At 50.8% G+C, this 19,904-nt stretch overlaps 1 protein-coding gene across 2 annotated transcripts in view; it reads left to right on the top strand.

Annotated features, from left to right (window-relative positions):
- galns (galactosamine (N-acetyl)-6-sulfatase) overlaps positions 1-19,904 on the top strand; it is a 41,825-nt gene that overhangs the window by 14,675 nt on the left and 7,246 nt on the right. The window contains exons 10-13 of one of the 2 annotated variants that reach the window (XR_012987253.1): positions 2,066-2,202; positions 2,983-3,085; positions 9,701-9,822; positions 11,175-11,337. Coding sequence is in view for 1 of the 2 variants with exons in the window: in XM_076286774.1 (XP_076142889.1) it covers positions 2,066-2,202; positions 2,983-3,085; positions 9,701-9,822 (362 nt within the window). In the remaining variant the exon portion in view is untranslated. The remainder of the gene's footprint in view (positions 1-2,065; positions 2,203-2,982; positions 3,086-9,700; positions 9,823-11,174; positions 11,338-19,904) is intronic. The other variant, XM_076286774.1, reaches the window with a different exon arrangement.

Here is a 19,904-nt window from a genome sequence, read left to right as displayed (position 1 = left end):
AAGAGCGAGAGACAGAGAAAAGAGAGAGAGAAAAAGAGACTGAAGGGTAAAGGAGAGGAAAATGAAGAGAACAGAGTGGAAAAGGAGCAGGAGAGGAATAAAGTGCAATAAAATGGAGCAGAATGGGGTGGGAGATGAAGAAATAGGCTTTTTAGAAGGAGTCAGTTTTTTTTTTAAAAAGAGAGAAAAATTGCAAATTTGTTTACTTTAGTGGTACAGTATATGGACTTCTTTGGATGGTGGACATGCATTTGGCTAAGTTATAATTGTCAGATTTTTCTGGTCGTCCTTCCCTGACCATTTGGTGTGTGTGTGAGCGCTTTCACAATCACAGTTGAACTCCGAATGGGTTTATAATAGAGAGTTGCAGCCCCACCAACACTCTGTCTGATACTGCTAGCGTCTGGTTAGAGAAGAGAAGCCAGATTGGGTTTTGTGTGTGTGTGTGTTTGTGTGTCTGTGTGTGAGTGTGAGAGCACAAGCACATATGTGTGCGTGTATGTGTGTTTGCACCCCTGTGTGTGTGTGTGTGTATGTTCTCCTGTCTGTGTGTGTGCCTCTGTGTGTGTGTGTGTGTATGTTCTCCTGTCTGTGTGTGTGCCTCTGTGTGTGTGTGTGCGTGTGTGCCTCTGTGTGTGTGTGTGTGCCTCTGTGTGCGTGCGTGCGTGTGTGTGTGTGTGTGCCTCTGAGTGTGTGTGTGTGTGTGTGCCTCTGAGTGTGTGTGCCTCTGTGTGTGTGTGTGTGTGCGCGCCTCTGTGTGTGTGTGTGTGTGTGTGTGCCTCTGTGTGTGTGTGTGTGTGTGTGTGTGTGCACGGGCGGGTGGGCGCTAGGCGGAGAGGGGGTGTGAGGCAGCTGCTCTGGGCTGATAGTGCTATCTGATGCTGAGGGCTGCCGTCTCCCCTCAAAGCCGCGCTCAGGAAGAGAATGGAACGCAAGATCAAGGATGACAGCGAGTGGGGGGAGGGATGGGGGGAGAGAAAGAGGAAATGGTATTTTATCTGAAAATAGTTCAAAGTTTATAAATAAAATAAAGCTTTTTTGCAGAGGGACTGGGAGAGAGAGATAAAACTGCAGCTCCCAGCTGCACTGTCCCGTCTCCCCCCTCTCTCCCACCCTGTGCTCTCCATCCCCCCTCTCTCTCTCACTCTCTTTCTCTCTCTCTCTTTCTCTCTCTCTCTCCATCACACTCTCCATCCCCCCTCTCTCTTCCTCTCTCTCTCTCTCTCTCTCCATCACACTCTCTCTCTCTTGCCTCATCCCTTACTCTCAGTCTCTTCCCTTTACCTCCTAATTTGCAGAGACATTTGTGTGCTTCATTGTGGAGCTGTGCGGGTAGATTAGAGGTGGAGTGGGTGGAGCGGGTGGAGGAGAGTGGGGGGCAGCTGGACAGGGCCTTTCTCTTCCTCCCCAGACTGAGACTGCTGACTGGGTCTGCTGCATCCCATCCGCCCCGCGCCCGGCTACCTATTGTCCTGCCACATTTACTTTCATGCTTGGAGCCGGATCCCTTTACTGTGTGTGTGTGTGTGTGTGTGTGTGTGTGTGTGTGTGTGTGTGTGTGTGTGTGTGTGTGTGTGTGTGTGTGTGTGTGTGTGTGTGTGTGTGTGTGTGTGTGTGTGTGTGTGTGTGTGTGTGTGTGTGTGTGTGTGTGTGTGTGTGTGTGTGTGTGTGCGCGACAGCTTAAGCGGCTGTGAGTCACAGCGTTGTAAGCAGGCTGCTCTCCTCTCTACCATCCTCCTCTAATCTCTCTCCCTTTAAAGATTTGCCTCTCTCTCTCTCTCTCTTTCTCTCGCTCTCTCTCTTTCTCTCTCTCTCTACCTCTCTCTTTTCTGAGGGCGTCTAATGTTATCCTGCTCTGCATTGTGAATGTGTCGTGCCACAGATCTGGCGGACTGATAGTGTCCTTTCAGCGAGTGAAGTGCGAACTTTCCAACTGGAAATCAATTAGGCAGCTTTTCAAGTTCCCTCTGAGAGAGGGTCTCAACATCCTCCCCCCCCCACCCCCCCTCCCTCCCTCTTACTATCTTTCTCTCTATCTGTCGGTCTCTCTATCCCCCTCTCTTAGGTGAGTCATCAGCTGGGTAGTGCAATGGATCTGTTCACCACCAGCCTCGCTCTGGCCGGACTGGCAGCGCCAGACGACCGAATGCTGGACGGACTTGACCTGCGGCCGGTCCTCTTCAACAACTCTCTCATTGACAGGTGAGCGTGCGGCCGGTCCTCTCCAACAACTCTCTCATTGACAGGTGAGCGTGCGGCCCGCGGTAGCGTCTTACTGGGAGCCACTCACCCACCCACCTCCCCGCACACCACCCACCAGCAATATGTGACCTTCACACACATAGAGAAGACAGAAAGTACCATGGCCATAACCCCCTTCCACACACACACACACACACACACACACACACACACGTTCACAGCGTTCCCACACTGCATAAGCGTAGCCCCGGAGCACAAGGCAGGGCCCTCCACACACACACACACACACACACACACACACACACACACGTTAACAGCGTTCCCACACTGCATGAGCGTAGCCCCGGAGCACAAGGCAGGGCCCTCCACACACAGGCGCTCCTCTGCTACACTTCCTCTCCACACTGCTCTTTTAAAGTTCACCGTGTGGCCCGGAGGAGAAGGATTCACTCTCTCCGCCCGAACAGAGCAACACACACACACACACACACCATACACACACTCACACACACCATACACAATATACAACCACTGCAGGGGACCACCGACTGGAGAACGGCAGGGGTCTGGTGTGTGTGTGTGTGTGTGTGTGTGGGTGGTGTGTGTGTGTGGGTGGTGTGAGGAGGCTGGGCAGGACCACCCTAGTGGATGAGGTGTTCCACAGAGCACATAATGGGCTGATCCAGCGGGCCTGGCAGGCAGGCTGTCCACTGGAGCCCCTGGGTGACTTTATCGGTGGAGTCCAGCAGTCACCAAATCCTCTTTCACACTCGCCCGCAGGCCCATCTTCTATTACCGCGGCAACGAGATGATGGCGGTGCGGGTGGGCGCCTACAAGGCACACTATTGGACTTGGAGCAACTCGTGGGAGGAGTTTAATCAGGTCAGTGTATTTTTTTTCTTTCTATTTTATTTATTTATTTATGTTTTTTTTTTTTTGAGGGGGAGCGGTATTTTCTCATCTCAATTCACACCACCCCTGTAAACTATTTAGGGTAATGACTGTTGCGGCATCAAACACTGGAAAAACTCCACCTGGCTCCAGGAGGTTGTAATATGTGTAGCTTCACTGTGGCCTCTGCTTTACCAAATACCAAGCAGGCCTCATCAATCATGGCTAATGCGATGCCCAGTGAGTTACTCTCAGCCAACCTCCTGGCTCAGCTCATTCTGAGAAGCGAGCGAGCATTCTCCCAGCCTCCACCTGTGCCCTCTTAAAAAAAACATGCTCTAGTCTTCCTTTCGCTCTCTCTCTCTCTCTCTCTCTCTCTGTCTCGCTCCTCCTCTTCTGTGCCCCTCCTCAGGTAAGCCCCCCCCCCCCCCAAAGACCCCGGCCTACGTGTGCTCCTGGTGCTCCTGAGTTTGTTTTATGCCCCATCGGTCGCTTAAATTGCTCTCTCCTGAAGGGCCGCAGAATCAATAGGAGCCTCTTTTATCAGCTCATGTGAACTGAAGTGGAACTCAACAAATAATGGCGTCTGATTGCCTGTGAGCTGCCTATCGATTGTGCGAGTGGCGCGGCAAGGCCGAGCGCACATCGGACGGCTCGGGGAAGAGAGGGGAGGAACGACCGAGAGAGAGAGAAAGAGAAAAGAGAAAAAGAACACATAGAAGGTTGCTGGGAGGTTTTTGCATGGTTCTTGATTCTGCATCAGTGTCAGCTTAAAGACCACATCACACACTTTTTTCAGTAGTTAGTAAGCGCTCTACTAATTAATCTGTCAGTCTAAAATATGTCTGGCTTTATTATAGTTCATTATAATTCATTACACTTCTTTATAAGGCTGTTTTCAGTTCCTCCATAAGACAAACATTTACCTTCGTATAGGAGAGGCTTCTCACCACTTTCATATGTGTGTTTTGTTTTGTTGATCCTGTTTTGAGTGGCAGTAAAGAAAAGCGGATGTTTCCCATTAAGCTTTAGGTGAAATGACTGGCTTAATAGCTCTGGTCACTGTGGTGCTGTTTCTGCGAGCAGCGGCGTGCTTCACTGAGGTGTGAAATGAGAAATTTCACAGGGGGATAAGTGTGTTGCATCCAGCGTTCATCTGCAGTCGAGGCTTTACCATGGCACCACTATAATGTGCAAATATTTTATTGCGCCGAATTCCATCTGTCTATCAAGTCTGGAGGAATTGCTTTTAGCCCCCTACAATTACCACTCCTCCGCCATAAGTGAAGGAGAGGAGAACCAGGCTGTGAATGGACAAGGGGGATTGCAGGCAGAGTGAAACTGCTCCCTGAGTTAACTTGGGTGGCCAAGTTGAATCCCCTTACCATTTAGATAGAGCACTTTGGTTAATGAAAATACTTTATATAGCATTATTCATTCATTCATTCATTCATTCATTCATTCATGGACTCATGCATCCATTCACTCATGCATTCATTAATTCACTCACTCATAACCGGTGAAGGTTATTGCAAAACAACTCCGTTGGTTTGTCAATAACCCTTAAAATATTACATTACATTACATTACATTTGGCTGACGCTTTTTTAGCCAAAGCGACTAACAACATGGTAAACAGTTTAAGTTTTAGAGCAATTCTCAACAATTTTAGGACAATTTAAAAAACATTAGAGTACAGTAAGAATAAGTGCATCAGTGAGTGCTGTTTTTAACAGTTACTTGTCAGTTTAAGACGGCTGGTGAGTGCTAGGATCAGTAAGACTTGTGTTGCTATGAGAGGAGATGTTCTCTAAAGAGCTGGGTCTTCAGGAGTTTTCTGAAAATGGAGAAGGATGTCCCTGCCCTTGTAGGAACTGGCAGTGCGTTCCACCAACGAGGAACAACAGATGAGAAAAGTTTGGATTGGCTTGAGCGTACCGGTGGTAGAGCTAGACGTCGTTCGTCAGAGGAGCGCAGCGGTCTGGATGTAGTGTAAGTCTGTATGAGGGCATTCAAGTAGGTGGGAGCAGAACCGGAGACTACTTTGTAGGCAAGCGTTAGAGCCTTAAATTTGTGGCGGGCCGCCATAGGTAGCCATTGTAGCAGGATGAGCAGCGGGGTAACATGTGCCCTTTTGGGTTGGTTGTAGACCAGGCACGCCGCCGCGTTCTGTATCATCTGAAGTGGTTTCACTGTGCAGGCTGGGAGACCTGTCAGGAACGCATTGCAGTAGTCGAGTCGTGAGATGACTATTGCCTGAACCAGAAGTTGGGTAGCATCTTGAGTCAAGTAAGTCCTGATTTTCCGTATGTTGTAGAGTGCGAAACGGCATGACCGGGCGACTGAGGCAACATGATCTGAGAAGTTTAGTTGGTTGTCGAGAACAACTCCTAGATTTCTTGCAGTCCTGGTAGGTGAAACAGACAGGGAGTCAAATTTGATGTTGATGTCGTGGTGTATGGTAGGTTTAGCTGGGAGGACCAGCAGTTCAGTCTTTGAGAGATTCAGCTGGAGGTGGTGTGCCTTCATCCATGTAGCTATGTCTGAGATCCGTGCTGAAACCAAGGGGTCATCAGGTGGAAAGGACAGATAGAGCTGTGTGTCGTCTGCATAGCAGTGGTATGAGAAGCCATGCGAACGGATAATCTGTCCCAAGGAGGTGGTGTAGATAGCAAAGAGAAGGGGGCCCAGCACTGAGCCCTGGGGGACCCCTGTGGTGAGATGGTGAGGTGCAGATAGCTGACCAAGCCATGATGCGTTAAACGAGCGTCCTGTGAGGTAGGATTCAAACCAGGAGAAAGCAGAACCGGAGATTCCCATGTTAGCGAGTATAGAGAGAAGGATGCGGTGATTAACCGTGTCAAAGGCAGCCGATAAGTCAAGCAGAATGAGTACTGATGACCGAGCGGTCGCCCTGGCTTCTTTTAAGGCTTCTGTTACAGACAGCAGAGCCGTTTCGGTAGAGTGGCCGCTTTTGAACCCAGACTGATTTGGAACCAGAAGGTTGTTCTGTGAAAGGAAGTCAGAGACCTGTTTGGAGACTGCTCGTTCAATGCCTTTGGATAGGAAAGGCAGGAGTGAGACAGGGCGGTAGTTCTCGACTTGAGCAGAGTTGAGAAGTAACGGTGTTACCCGGGCCATTTTGAACGCTGTTGGAAATGTGCCGGAGGTTAGCGAGGCATTGATCACATGTGTGATAGCTGGAGCGATGGTCGGGCTGATGGACTGAAGTAGGCTCGTAGGTATAGGGTCCAGCGAGCATGTGGTAGGACGGCTGCATGTCAGGAGTCTAGATACTTCACTCTCGGAGAGAGGCGTGAATGCTGAAAAAGATGTTCCAGCAGTCCCTAGAGGTTGTAGGAGTGCGGTATCTGAGTCCGATGCGTTGTGTGGGCATGTAGAGAATTGACTGCTGATTGCCGCCACTTTGTTTGTAAAAAATGAGGCGAGGGTATCTGCAGTAAGGCTGGATGGAGGAGGAGGCAGCTGAGGGTTGAGTAGCGATTTGAAGGCTGAGAAAAGTTTTCGAGTGTCTGTAGCGCTGTTGATTTTGTCATTGTAGAAGGCCGTCTTAGCAGCAGTGATGCTGGCTGAGAAGGAGGTCAGGAGTGTCTGGTAGTTTTTGAGGTCGTCATTTAGTTTGGATTTGTGCCATTTCCTCTCCGCGGCTCTGAGTTTGGTGCGCTGCGATCGGAGGGTATCATTTAGCCATGGATGAGAGTGTTTGGATCAAGCTGGCCTTGTGGTAAGAGGGCACAGCTCGTCTAGACACGAGGTCAGTGTGGAGCAGAGCGAGTCTGTGGCCTCATTAACCTCCAGAGAGGAGAAGGTGTTGAGTGGAGGTAGACCGGAGGCAACCACGGAGGAGAAGTGCGTTGGAGACAGGTTCCGGATGTTGCGGCGGAACGTGACCATCGGCTGAGGAGCCGGAGGCTGTTCTGTCAGGCTGACGTTGAACTGGATGAAGAAGTGGTCAGAAAGATTGAGAGGTGTCACCATGAGGGTGTCTGTGCTGCAGTTCCGAGTGAAGATCAAGCTCTTTGCCAGCTTTGTGAGTCGGTGGGCTTTGAACCAGTTTGAGGTCAAAGGAGTGGATCAGGGCCAAAAAGTCCGCTGAGCCTGGGGCATCTAAGTGGATGTTCATATCACCGAGAACAAGAAGCGGACAGTCATGCTCAGGGATGGAGGACAGCAGAGTGTCAAGTTCGTCCATAAAGTCGCCTAGTTGGCCTGGAGGGCGGTAGATGACCAGCACGTAGAGTTTTGCTGGGGCGATCACTGTGATGGCATGGAATTCGAATGAGACATATTTGTTTGAAGGCAGTAGCGGGGTGAATTTCCATTTGTTGGAGATCAGCAGGCCCGTCCCGCCTCCTCGTCCAGATAGGCGAGGGGTGTGGGATAGTGTAAGGTTAGTGGAGAGTGCAGCCGGGGTGGCAGTGTTCTCTGGTTTGATCCAAGTCTCAGTGAGAGCAAGGAGTTCCAATGAGAGGTGGTTGGCATAGCCAGCTATGAAATCCGTTTTGCTGACTGCGGATTGACAGTTCCACAAGCCCATGGAGAAGGAGGTTTCTGTAGGTAAGGACCGTTTAAGTTGCTGGAGGTTAAGGCGATTTCTGTCCCTTTTGGCATGATGCCGTTTTCTGCGATGGCCGGTGATAACAGATATGGTGGAATGGCACATTTTTGCCTTTTTCGGCGCCTGTGCTCGGTGAACTTGCACAGGTAAACTTGCTCGTCTTGACCTCGTCCGTCTTAAACGAGTACGGTATATCAGTCTGCAATAAAGCAATAAAGCTGTCCTGAGAGCACACACTGAACGGACAACTACATGACCATGAGAAGCCAGGTACTGAATTTCACAGTGCAGCAAATGGCTTTAGAACCACAACTAGATGACCATGAGAAGCCAGGTACTGAATTTCACAGTGCAGCATATGGCTTTAGAACCACAACTACATGACCATGAGAAGCCAGGTACTGAATTTCACAGTGCAGCATATGGCTTTAGAACCACAACTAGATGACCATGAGAAGCCAGGTACTGAATTTCACAGTGCAGCATATGGCTTTAGAACCACAACTAGATGACCATGAGATGCCAGGTACTGAATTTCACAGTGCAGCATATGGCTTTAGAACCACAACTAGATGACCATGAGAAGCCAGGTACTGAATTTCACAGTGCAGCATATGGCTTTAGAACCACAACTAGATGACCATGAGAAGCCAGGTACTGAATTTCACAGTGCAGCATATGGCTTTAGAACCACAACTAGATGACCATGAGAAGCCAGGTACTGAATTTCACAGTGCAGCATATGGCTTTAGAACCACAACTACATGACCATGAGAAGCCAGGTACTGAATTTCACAGTGCAGCATATGGCTTTAGAACCACAACTAGATGACCATGAGAAGCCAGGTACTGAATTTCACAGTGCAGCATATGGCTTTAGAACCACAACTACATGACCATGAGAAGCCAGGTACTGAATTTCACAGTGCAGCATATGGCTTTAGAACCACAACTAGATGACCATGAGAAGCGAGGTACTGAATTTCACAGTGCAGCATATGGCTTTAGAACCACAAGCTATACCTTTTAAAGATGCTTATTTTGGTCACCGCAGGGGTTTGGTTGGTTACAGTTTAAGCAGATTCTCAATGTTTCTCTACACATACACATCATTCCACACCTTGAAGCATTGACCTTTGACCCTTTGGTCTAACCGCTGTGATGGGGTGTCAGTGTCCAGGCTTGTCTAAGGATTGAGATGGCGTTTTGAAAGGTGGCGGGTGCTGCTTTGCTCCATTATTAATCAGCGTCTGCAGGCGGCTCCCCCCTTTTGAATGCAGACCGAGATGGCGTGTGGGAATCCGGTGGGTATTTGGGATACTCTATGCCTCCGTGATCAGAGAGCGAGAAGAGAGGGGAAAACTTCAGAGAACTGTGTGCCAGGGTCCATGGATTATCAACTGTGTGTGTGTGTGTGTGTGTGTGTGTGTGTGTGTGTGTGTGGTCCCAAAGGAAAGTAAGCACAGCATCTTCCAGATAAATGCCCTATGTTCTCCTCAAGGGTATCCTGTAGAGAGGAATGGGATTCTGGGCTTTGACCCAAGACCTGGAGACGACTGTAACACATTCATACACACACACACACATATATATATATATACATGCATTCATAAAAAACACAAGCATATACACATATATCTCCACATGAACTCACACTCTACTTCAAGGTTTAAGGTTTTTGCTCTTGTATACACACAGACCACAGATGCATTCAAGTACACACACACACTTACACACACACATGTACGCACGGGGTTGGAATGCTGTCACTTGCTAAAAGTACTGAAGATATAAATTGTGCGTACTCAAAGCGACATTGACTTCCTCAAGCATTTTTCCGTCCACTTGTTTGTGTTCTTGTTTTTCTGCTTTATTTCAACTTCGTCAGCATCAACAAAAGTAGGCTAGTAAAGTGGAGGAGACAGTGAAATTTCCTCCAGTTACTTTGCTGTCTTTGTTGTGAAGTTGTGAAATTCCGCTCTTTGAGTAATCACCTCTTGAACACTTGCAATCCCATACACACACAGGGTATAAACTTCTGTCCTGGCGAAGAGGTGGCTGGGATCACGACACACACCCAGGAAGAGCACACGATGCAGCCTATCATCTTCCACCTAGGGCGGGACCCTGGGGAGAAATACCCAATCAGGTAGGGATCTCTTTACTTTGTAAAGGTTCCAGTTAAAACAGGTGTAACTGAATAGCAGATGCTCATAGCACAGTGGGCTGCGAGTTGGAACTTCTAGGGTAAAAACCTTTCAGCTATGCAGTCAACAAATTCAATGGCGAGCCCATCTGGGTACAAACTTTCACTTGAATATTTTTTAAATATTTATTTTTAATAGCTGGTATCTTTTTAAATATCTGATCTGAAGTCCAGACACTACAGCCTAAAACTAGACAGAGGACTGGATAGAGGGGAGCCGGGAGGGAATTGTGTGTGTGTGTGTGTGTGTGTGTGTGTGTGTGTGTGTGTGTGTGTGTGTGTGTGTGTGTGTGTGTGTGTGTGTTTGAGTGTGTGTGTGAGGTAGAGAGTGTGTGTGCGCGTGTTTGAGTGTGTGTGTGAGGTAGAGAGTGTGTGTGCGCGCGTGTGTGTGCGTGTGTGTGTGTGTGTGTGTGAGGTAGAGTGTGTGTGTGTGTGTGAGGTAGTGAGTGTGTGTGTGAGCGTGCGTGTGTGTGTGAGGTAGAGAGTGTGTGAGTGTGTGTGTGAGCGTGCATGTGTGTGTGAGGTAGAGAGTGTGTGAGTTTGTGTGTGAGCGTGCATGTGTGTGTGAGGTAGAGAGTGTGTGTGTGTGTGTGTGTGTGTGTAAGGGGGAGGGAGCAGCAGGATGTCGGAGAGGACCAAATCGATGCGATCAATACTGATCCAGTTCTCCTGAAGAGGCGCTGCGAGGGCCAGGAGATGGATGGGGCTGCAGCAGAGCAGCTGATTAAACAGTGCGCTTTGTGATTGCAAACAGCGCCTTAAAAGATCACTATCTCGCCGCGCCACATCGCCGAGCCGGCCCGCCACTCCCGCTCCCGCTCCGCCGCAGGTTCAAATTGCGAGACAAATTGGCTTTATGGAAGTGAAGTGCCGACTAGAAGAACCGGAACGAGAGAGTGTGCTGTTTAGAGAGAGAGAGAGAGAGAAGAGAGAGAGAGGGTTTGAGAAAGGCGCTATATAAAATAAACTTATTATTATTTCAGACTCTGACCTAATGACTGGGTCCAGGTGTCTGTCAGGCTGTCTCTATTGCCAGTGCTTCCCACAGGAAAAGTTCACAGAAAGAGTTCAGAGGAATAATAGAAAAAAAGAGAAATCTCTCGCTTTCTCTACACCTCAACAGAAACTCTCCCTTCCCTTCTTTGTACTTAGCTTTCTCCTCTGTCTTTCTCACTGTCCTCTCTCTCTCTCCCCCTCCCTCCCTCTCTTCAAAGAGAGATACTCTAATTAAACATTAATGTTGTTTTTGATCTCTTCATCCCCTGTTTTCTTTTGATTGCTTGGTTGGATTCCAGTCCTTGAGATGGGAGAGCGGGGAGGAGAGCAGAGAGAAATCAATACCTGTGTTGAATGCAGTAGAGGCTCTTTGGCTGCGCTTCACAAGCTGGGAGATAGAGGAACATCACAGCTGGATGCTGGCACTATACCGCTCATCTGTACGCACACTGTGACATATAGGTGTGTGTGTGTGTGTGTGTATGTGTGTGTATGTGTGTGTGTTGAAGAACTGTAAAAAAAGCTTTCAGGCAATGATGAAATGGTCGATCTGGCCATCCCTTTTTCCTTCTGCCTGACCAGCCATCCCTGCATACTCTTTCTCTCTCTCTCTCTCTCTCCTCCTCTCCTCTCCTCTCCTTGAGACGGTCTTCCTTCTCCACCTGTACCCACCACACACACACACACACGCACACACGCGCGCGCCGGCGCGGTGCTGCCAGGTGTCTGCTGTGCCGTCCCCAGCTCTGGGCAGCCTGCCACTGGCGCTGTGCTCCTTGGCCACTCATTCATCTCTGTCTGCACCTTAAGAGCCACTTAAGATGATGTAGGATCTGTGGGTGCACACACACACACACACACACACACACACACACACTCACACTCACACTCACACTCACACTCACACACTCACACACAGACCTCAGCTGCTCTGGCAGTCCTCCGGACCACAGAGCCAGAGCCTTCACACACACACACACACAGAGATACACACACGGATACACACATACATACACCTTTTCTCTCACACACACATTTATAGACAACCACTATTGTTTTGAAAGATGAAGATGTGCTGTTATGGTTGACCTTTTAAGATGATTGTTTCTGTGTATCCATTGGACCGTTAGAGAATGGAATGGGTCATTCACATCTGGCAGGCACACACACACACACACACACACACACACATACAATTTTGATCATCTTCAGGATATTGTGTTTATACGAACACAGAGAAACCTGGCTATTAATATCCCTGTATACTTGATAAATACTACTATCATGGCTAATACTAATTTCAGTATAGGGCTTATTCGCAAACACCGCCGCGGCCATATTGTTGATATGACATTCCAGTTCTATAGGCTATTCTATGTGACAATCGCCTGTAGCGCGTAGATTTGAGCTGAGCAGAGCACAGTAGCCTAACAGCTTCATCTCGTCAATATAAGTAAATAAACGTATGGACCCATATCTAATAGCATTAAGTAAATATCCGTCATTATTGTCAACTGTAAATTACCCCGATATTTATTTATAGCCCAACTGTCTTGTTCATACATCGGCACACGTCGCAGCTGAAGGGGACAAGCGTTCAAGTCGCCTGAGTCAAGGTCGGCGAACTTATATTTGTTCCACCAACGACATCGTCTAACATTGCCATGATCGGAGAGAATAAAGTTGCATCTCATTGGACTGCAATTGTATCTTGCGTTTGCCTGTTGCTTACAACCTGCAGCCAAGGACTTTGCTAAAGTAGTTTAAAGTGGGTTAGCCAGTGATCGTTTTTGTCTGATAACTTCTACAGGAGGATCTATGATGCAACTACATGGTCTGGAGGCAGAAAGGGCTAACATATTTCTCTGTAACATTTCCAAAATCCAAGTGAACCAAACACTATACAAATCAGAAGTATCTACTGATATCTTTCTCCGCTGAGTTTGTGCCTACTATTTGCCACTTGCCGTGCCACTAAGACAAGCTGAAAAGGGCGTATCATGAATAAATATATTAGCCTAGGCTACTAACGTTGGCTAACATTGCCTACCTAGCAATACTATCTATGCAAATGTCCAAAGGTAATCTACGGTAGGCGACTACATCAAGCTACTGCTGATGTCTCCGCATTGCATAGGGGCAGCTGTTAAAAACGTATTTAACTTAAGCCCACAGAAGACAATATAATATAGTATTAATACAAATATAATAATGGCGATGGATGTGAGGAGTTGGCTGTAAGTTTAGCCTAGGCTATTTATCCTATGTAGCCACCAGTCTCTCCTGCGCTGACTACTTCTCAGTCTCATTCTCTTCTCGTTTTCTGACCATGTCAACAATGAGCAACGAAAATAAGGGAGATTTTCCAGGTTACTCACCCAAAATACAGGGACATTTCAACATTCGTCTTTCTGTTGCTATCCCTCTGCTGAGAGCAAGAATTCGTAGGCCTACTGAAACTGCTGCACTAATTAAACGAGGTGAAGCTAAGCTAGGTCTAATGAGATTGGCGTCAAATCGTGCTCTCTCCCACACTGTTCTGATCACTCTGGTCGCCTTCAGGCAAGCAAAACGATGCTTTAAAAACATATTTTCGCTGGAAGGGCAGGGGGCACAGGACAACAGTACAGAGACGGCCAAGTCCGATGGGGCTAATGTTATGAAAGTGATAAAATATGGGATATTTTACGGGAAAATATTAAAACAGGAAGACAGCTGGAAAAAGTTTACAGGTATGTTTCTGACAGTGGGTGACTCTAGGGCTATTTGCTGTTGTTAGAACGGCCTGTATTGCTGTTGTTAGAACGGCCTGCCCTGTAGCCTAGGCCTATTGCACAACATAGGCCTACCATCACGTTACCTTTTGTACAAATAAATAAATAGCCTACAGCGATCATACCGGCGCTGTCGCGCTTGTCATTGACAGCTGCATTAAATAGACCCACCTATGCATTTTCTATATCAACAAAATGGCCGCTGCGAACGTTATTACCTGATTATTACGTAGATCGAATAAGCCTAATTCTACAGTGTTTTTGTCAAAGATTCCAGACAGTGTTGCAATCTATCTTACACATAGTGCTCTGAGTCTAAAATATGTGTCAGCATCTGTCAGAAACCAGGATAAGGTTTCTTTTCGAGTACTCCTGTTAACATAACCCAATTTCTCAAAACTAAAGGTGCATTCAGATTTGACAAACAGTGGCGAATATGTTTTCTCTGCACAGTTAAATTTGAAAGATTTGGTGTAAACATTCCATTGTCATGGTAACACTTTATCCAGCTCACATCCAGCTGCACTGTACAGTATGTTCGCGGAGAACGACCTCCTCAAACTGTTTGCGAGTGTTTGTACCTCTTTAGACACAAACGAACAAACAGAGTTTTCCCAAAAAAAACGACCAGCCCAGAGTTTTTAAAAACTCCGTTTGTGGGGGGATAAAACCTCCGTTTGCGTCTAAATGAGAGGGTCAAACACAGAAAAACATCACTCGTTGCATCGTTTTCGTTGTTGTCTAAACAGGGCCTTAGGTATACATCATATAAATACTTTTTTTTGTGTGAAACTCATATTCACTTTTGAAAGTTTTGCAATCTTGGGTCAATAAAAACAAAGAATTTGGTGGGTAGTTACAAAGTGAAATGAGATGAATAGCATGAAGATCGTTTGAAGATAGTTAGAAGGCAAAGTATTGTAACAATCTGCAAGGTTGTCTCAAAATGGTCTTTATTGGTTTCGCACCAAAACACACGAACGTCATAAAACAGGCAACACAAGGGAGGTCAATTAAACAAGCACGATACACAAACAGGGTAGTCACATACAATACACGGGATAAACACATGAGGTACAACACAAAGAAAGACCATACCAGCTAACACATACACAACAAGGCAAACGCCACTACTCATACTACAACCACATCAACATTATACACACACACACGCACAGCATTATGGGAGTACAGTCATACAGCTAGGCTCAGATCATTACACAGCCCCCCGAGACTTAGTCCATGTCCCCTTGACTCAAGTCTTACCCTACGTCAGTCCATGAGCCTGGCTGGGACGCGACGCTGGCGTTGTGGGCGCCCCGCTGTCGCGGCGGTGACTTCCGGTGAAGGCTGCACGGTGATCGGTGTTAGAGCCACAGCTCCATTGTCACCAAGTTCCACAGAGTCAGTGTCAAAGTCTCCACGACCCTCAGCTGAGGCCAGGGGTCGATACGGGGCCAGTCGATCACGGTGGAGAGCCACAACTCTCCGACGCTTAATCAGTCTCACACGATAGACCACATCAGACAGCTTCTCTAAGACATCGCACGGCCCGACCCACTGGCTAGTGAGTTTCGGGGAAATGCCTTTCTTTCTCTCCGGGCAGTACACCCACACTTTATCGCCGGTCTGGAACTCCTGGCCGCGACAGCGCGTGTCGTAAGCTCGCTTTTGACGTATTCCAGCTTCACTCATAGCCTGCCGGGCCAACTCGTGTACTCCCTTCAGTCTCTCGCGTAGCTGCTTGTAGTACTCCAGCCCTGGCTTACCTCCAATCTCCGCTTCCGGAGGCGAACCGAACACCAAGTCCACCGGCGTGCGTAGCTCTCGCCCGAACATCAGAGCTGCCGGTGTGCATTTCGTTGACTCTTGCACCGCTGTGCGATATGCCCAGAGCACCAGGGGCAAGTGTAAGTCCCAGTCCTTTTGTCGGCGGTCGGCCAATATGGCCAGCTGCACTGCTAGCGTCCGGTTAAACCGTTCGACCAGCCCGTCGCTTTGTGGATGCAGAGGTGTCGTTCTCGTTTTCCGGATGCCCATGCGCTGGCAAACCTCAGCAAACACCTCCGCCTCGAAATTCCGCCCTTGGTCGCTGTGGAGCTCTTCCGGTGCCCCGAAACGGCAGAACATCTCAGTGACCAGTTTGTCCGCTGTCGTGTGGGCGCTCTGATCTGGCACTGCATACGCCTCCGGCCACTTAGTGAAATAGTCCATAGCCACGAGCACGTAGCGATTTCCCCGCTCTGTGACTGGCAGTGGGCCCATGATATCGACGGCTACCCGCTCCATGGGAGCCCCGACTGCGTATTGCTGCAGCGGAGCGTGCGAGCGTCGCGTGGGGCCCTTCTTCGCTGTGCAGGCGTCACAGCAGTGAACATGCAGTTCAACGTCCAGCCTGCATCCCGGCCAATAGAAGTGGCTTCTCAGCCGACGAAGAGTTTTTGCGATGCCGAAATGAGCCGCCCCCACAGCCCCATGTACCTGTTCCAGTACACGGGCTCGTAATCCAGCAGGAACCAGCAACTGGAAAATGTCAGATTGTCGATCGGGGGCTCGCCAGTGTCTATACAACAGTCCTTGACGTGCTACTATTCCCGGCCACTGTGAATAAATCGCTTTGGTCTCTGGATCGAGTGCTGATACGTCAGTCCATGGCGGTCGCTGACCGGCTTCGATCCATGACCACACTCGGCCAAGCGTGGCGTCCTCCGATTGCGCCTTCCGGATCTCCTCCCTCGACATCACGTCCACCGGCGACTGCGCGTCCATGGCCTCAGCTGCCGCTCTGCAGTGCTGTGTTGTGGCGTTGGGCTGCGGTGCGTTGTGTCTCTCGCTGGCGTGAAGCTGGCGAGCGGTGGCTCTCTTGATGGCGCGGCGCTGGCGAGCGTTGAGTCTCTCGCTGGCGTGCTGTTGGCGAGCGTTGACCCTCTCGTTGGCGCGACGCTGGTGAGCGTTGAAAACAGCGACTCTCTCTCTCTCTGCCAGCGGTGATGCAGCCTGTAGCCGACGAGCGGGCTCCGGTTGAGCTGCGGCCAGGCTCCTCTCCTCCCTCCGGTGGCAGTGTTGGCACTGGTCTGCTGCACACGGACGCCTGGACAGGGCGTCCGCGTTGCCGTGAAGGCGACCCGCCCGGTGTCGAATCTCCATGTCGTAGTCCTGGAGCGCCTCCAGCCAGCGAGCCAGCTGGCCCTCCGGTTCTTTGAAGTTCAGCAGCCAGGTGAGTGACGCGTGGTCCGTTCTCAGCAGGAACCGTTTGCCGTAGAGGTAGGTTCGGAAATGGCGCACTGCCACCACCACAGCCAACAGTTCTCTGCGTGTCACGCAGTAATTCTTCTCCGCTCGGTCCAGTGAGCGGCTGAAGTATCCGACCACTTGCTCGCCCTGCTCGCCTGCTTGTGAGAGGACGGCGCCGACGCCCACGTCGCTGGCGTCGGTGTCCAGGATAAACGGCAGTCGAGGGTCAGGGAAGGCGAGCACTGGGGCCTCGCATAGCGCCCTCCGCAGCCGCCGGAATGCCGCGTCGCACTCTCGTGTCCACTCGAAGAGCTGGCCTTTGTGCGTCAATCGATGCAGCGGGCTGGCGACTGTAGCAAAGTCCCGAATGAAACGCCGGTAATATGACGCCAGGCCCAGGAAGCTCCGTAGCTCAGCACCGTCGCGTGGAACAGGCCAACGCCTCACCGTCTCCACCTTAGCTGGGTCGGTGGCCACTCCGGCGGCCCCCACGACATGGCCCAGGAACCCGGTTTGCCTTCGGAACAGGTGGCACTTTTTCGGGTGCAGTTTGAGCCCAGCACCTCGTATTGCGTCGAACACCTTTTCCAGATGTCCTATGGCACCGGTGAAGTCCGTTGCATGACACAGGATGTCGTCCAGGTAAACCACGCAGCATGTTCGTGGAATGCCCGCCAGGACACGCTCCATCAGTCGCTCGAAGTTCGCTGGCCCGTTGCATAGGCCGAACGGAAGTACCCGGAACTGCCACAGCCCTTGCCCGATGGTGAACGCCGTCTTCGGGCGAGCTTCCGGGGCTAGCTCAATCTGCCAGTAGCCACTGCGTAAGTCCAGCGAGCTAAACCAGCAGGAGCCGGCAATGCTGTCCAGCGCATCGTCAATGCGGGGGAGCGGGTAGGAGTCTTTCCGGGTTACCTGGTTGAGGCGCCTGTAGTCAACACAGAACCGCCACGAGCCGTCCTTCTTCCGGACGAGTACAGCCGGCGCAGCCCAGGGACTACTGCTTGGCTCTATCACTCCTGCCGCGGCCATTTCCTTGATCTTTTCTTCAGCTGCTTGTCGTTTGGCGAACGGTAAGCGATGAGGCTGAAGTCGGATGGGCCGAGCATTTCCGGTGTCGATATCGTGTTGGACCAGGCTCGTTCGGGTGCAGTCCTCGTCTCTTGCAGCGAAGATATCGGTGTACGCTGCTAGTAGTCTCCGCACCTGGCTACCCTGTGCTTCACTCAGCCCCTCACAGCTACGAGTGCAGAGTTCATTTACGGCTTGCCTTGTCTCTAAAGAGGGCCGCGCTCTCTGAGCGGAGAGTGGTGTTTGCTCAACCCGCTCTCTTGGCTTCTCCCTGGTGGGCGTAAGCTGAGGAGTGGCGGCCTCAGCGAGCGGACCTGGATGAGGCCTGTTGTTTTCGCGGGCTTGTGTGGGGAGGGGCGGAGACTCAGCAAGCGGACCTGGATGAGACCTGTTGTTTTCGCGGGCTTGAGTTTCGCGGGCTTGTGTGGGGAGGGGCGGAGTCCGGGATGACGAGTACTCTTTGCGAGTTCGCTTCCTGCGGACTTGTGTGGAGCGAGTTGGAGAGTTCTTCGTCGCGCCAGCTCTCCGCACTTCATGCTCTGTTTTCCCTGCCGTGTGCAACACTACGCTGCTCGTCCCCAAGTGTAGTGTGAACCGGGAAATGTCCACCACAGCCCCCCATTTCTCTAGCACGTCCAGGCCGAGAATGCAATCATCCTGAATGCTAGCCAACCAAAGCCGGCGGCTTGCCGTCTCACCGTTGATGCACACGCACACCAACTTTTGTCCATACAGTTCCGCTCGCTCTCCGGTAACTGTCGTGATGCGCGTTTTTGTCTTTTCCCAGCCTCTGGGTCTGGCTACCAGCGTGTCGGGTAAAAGACCGGGGCGCACAAGCGAGATGGTGGAGCCAGTATCGATCAAGGCGCGACACCGAGTCCCATCCAGCGTGCAGTCCACATACAGTCCTCTGGTTTGGCCGAGCCGGCCCAGCCGAATGCAATCCATAGCCCCTCCCGCCGTGCCACCTTCTTCTAGTAACTGCTGGGGTGCGAGCTTGAGGGGTGCCGGGGCTGGGCAGTACCACGCGATGTGCCCCAGCTCGCCACACCGGTGGCATCCGTCTCCGCTGGCCGGCCTCTTCCACTCGCGTGGGCGCCGTTGTGGTGGCTGTGCCGTGGTCTGCCGCGTCACCTCCAGTTCCTCCCCGTCTTCCTCCATCGATATCTGGCGTGCGCAATGCCGCAACTCTGTTGTGCGGAAGATGTTTTCCACCCGTTCGGCTTCCGCGAGTGCCACGGACAGCGAGCTGGGGGCACTCAGGCGAAGGTGTTCTTTTAGCCGCTCTGGGTGGATGCCTCGCACGAACGCTTCCAGTGCCATCTCTTCATGTAGACCCTGGCTGTACGTTGGGTAGCCCCGCCGGGCATACAGCTGCAGGTCAGCCGCGAACTTGCCCAGTCTCTCGTCTTTGTGTCGCCGTCTGGAAGCGAGTTGTTCTTTGGCATCGCTGATGAAGATTCTCTGGCCGAATCGTCGTTGCAGAGCTGCTTCGATTGCAGTCCAGCTTACTTGCTCCGCCGGTGGCAGGTCTTCTAATACTTGTAGCGCTTCCCCCTCCAGGGCCAACGCCACCTGTACGCCCGTTCTCTCCGCCGACCAGCCATTCAGCTCGGCTGCCAGCCGGACCTGTACCAGGTATGTCGCCAGTGGCCTTTCGCCATTGTAGTGGGGCAACTTTACGCTGGGGCGCCCTTCTACCGCCGCCGTCGCACCGAGGACCGGCCGGTTTCCATCGCTCCCGTGTGGAGCGGGTTCAAGTGGCGGGATGCTGTCATCAGCCCGGTTCCTTTCCTCCTGTGGCCGGGGGCGGGTCTCTTCATCACGGTCACGCTGCAGGCTGGCTCCGTCTGCTTGGCTCAGCAGGTGGCCATGGGCGAGCGTGCTGTCGAAGAGCCGTCTTGGCAGGAAACTCATCATCGCCAGGTAATCAGTTACAGCTTTCTCCTC

Source organism: Alosa pseudoharengus, unplaced genomic scaffold (genome assembly GCF_046254945.1).
Source record: "Alosa pseudoharengus isolate Yale_2024_CS ecotype anadromous, Long Island Sound unplaced genomic scaffold, YU_APseudo_1.1 YU_APseudo_1.1_scf_16, whole genome shotgun sequence".
In the NCBI taxonomy this organism is placed as follows: Eukaryota; Metazoa; Chordata; class Actinopteri; order Clupeiformes; family Clupeidae; genus Alosa; species Alosa pseudoharengus.
This window is presented reverse-complemented; position numbering and strand designations above follow the sequence as displayed.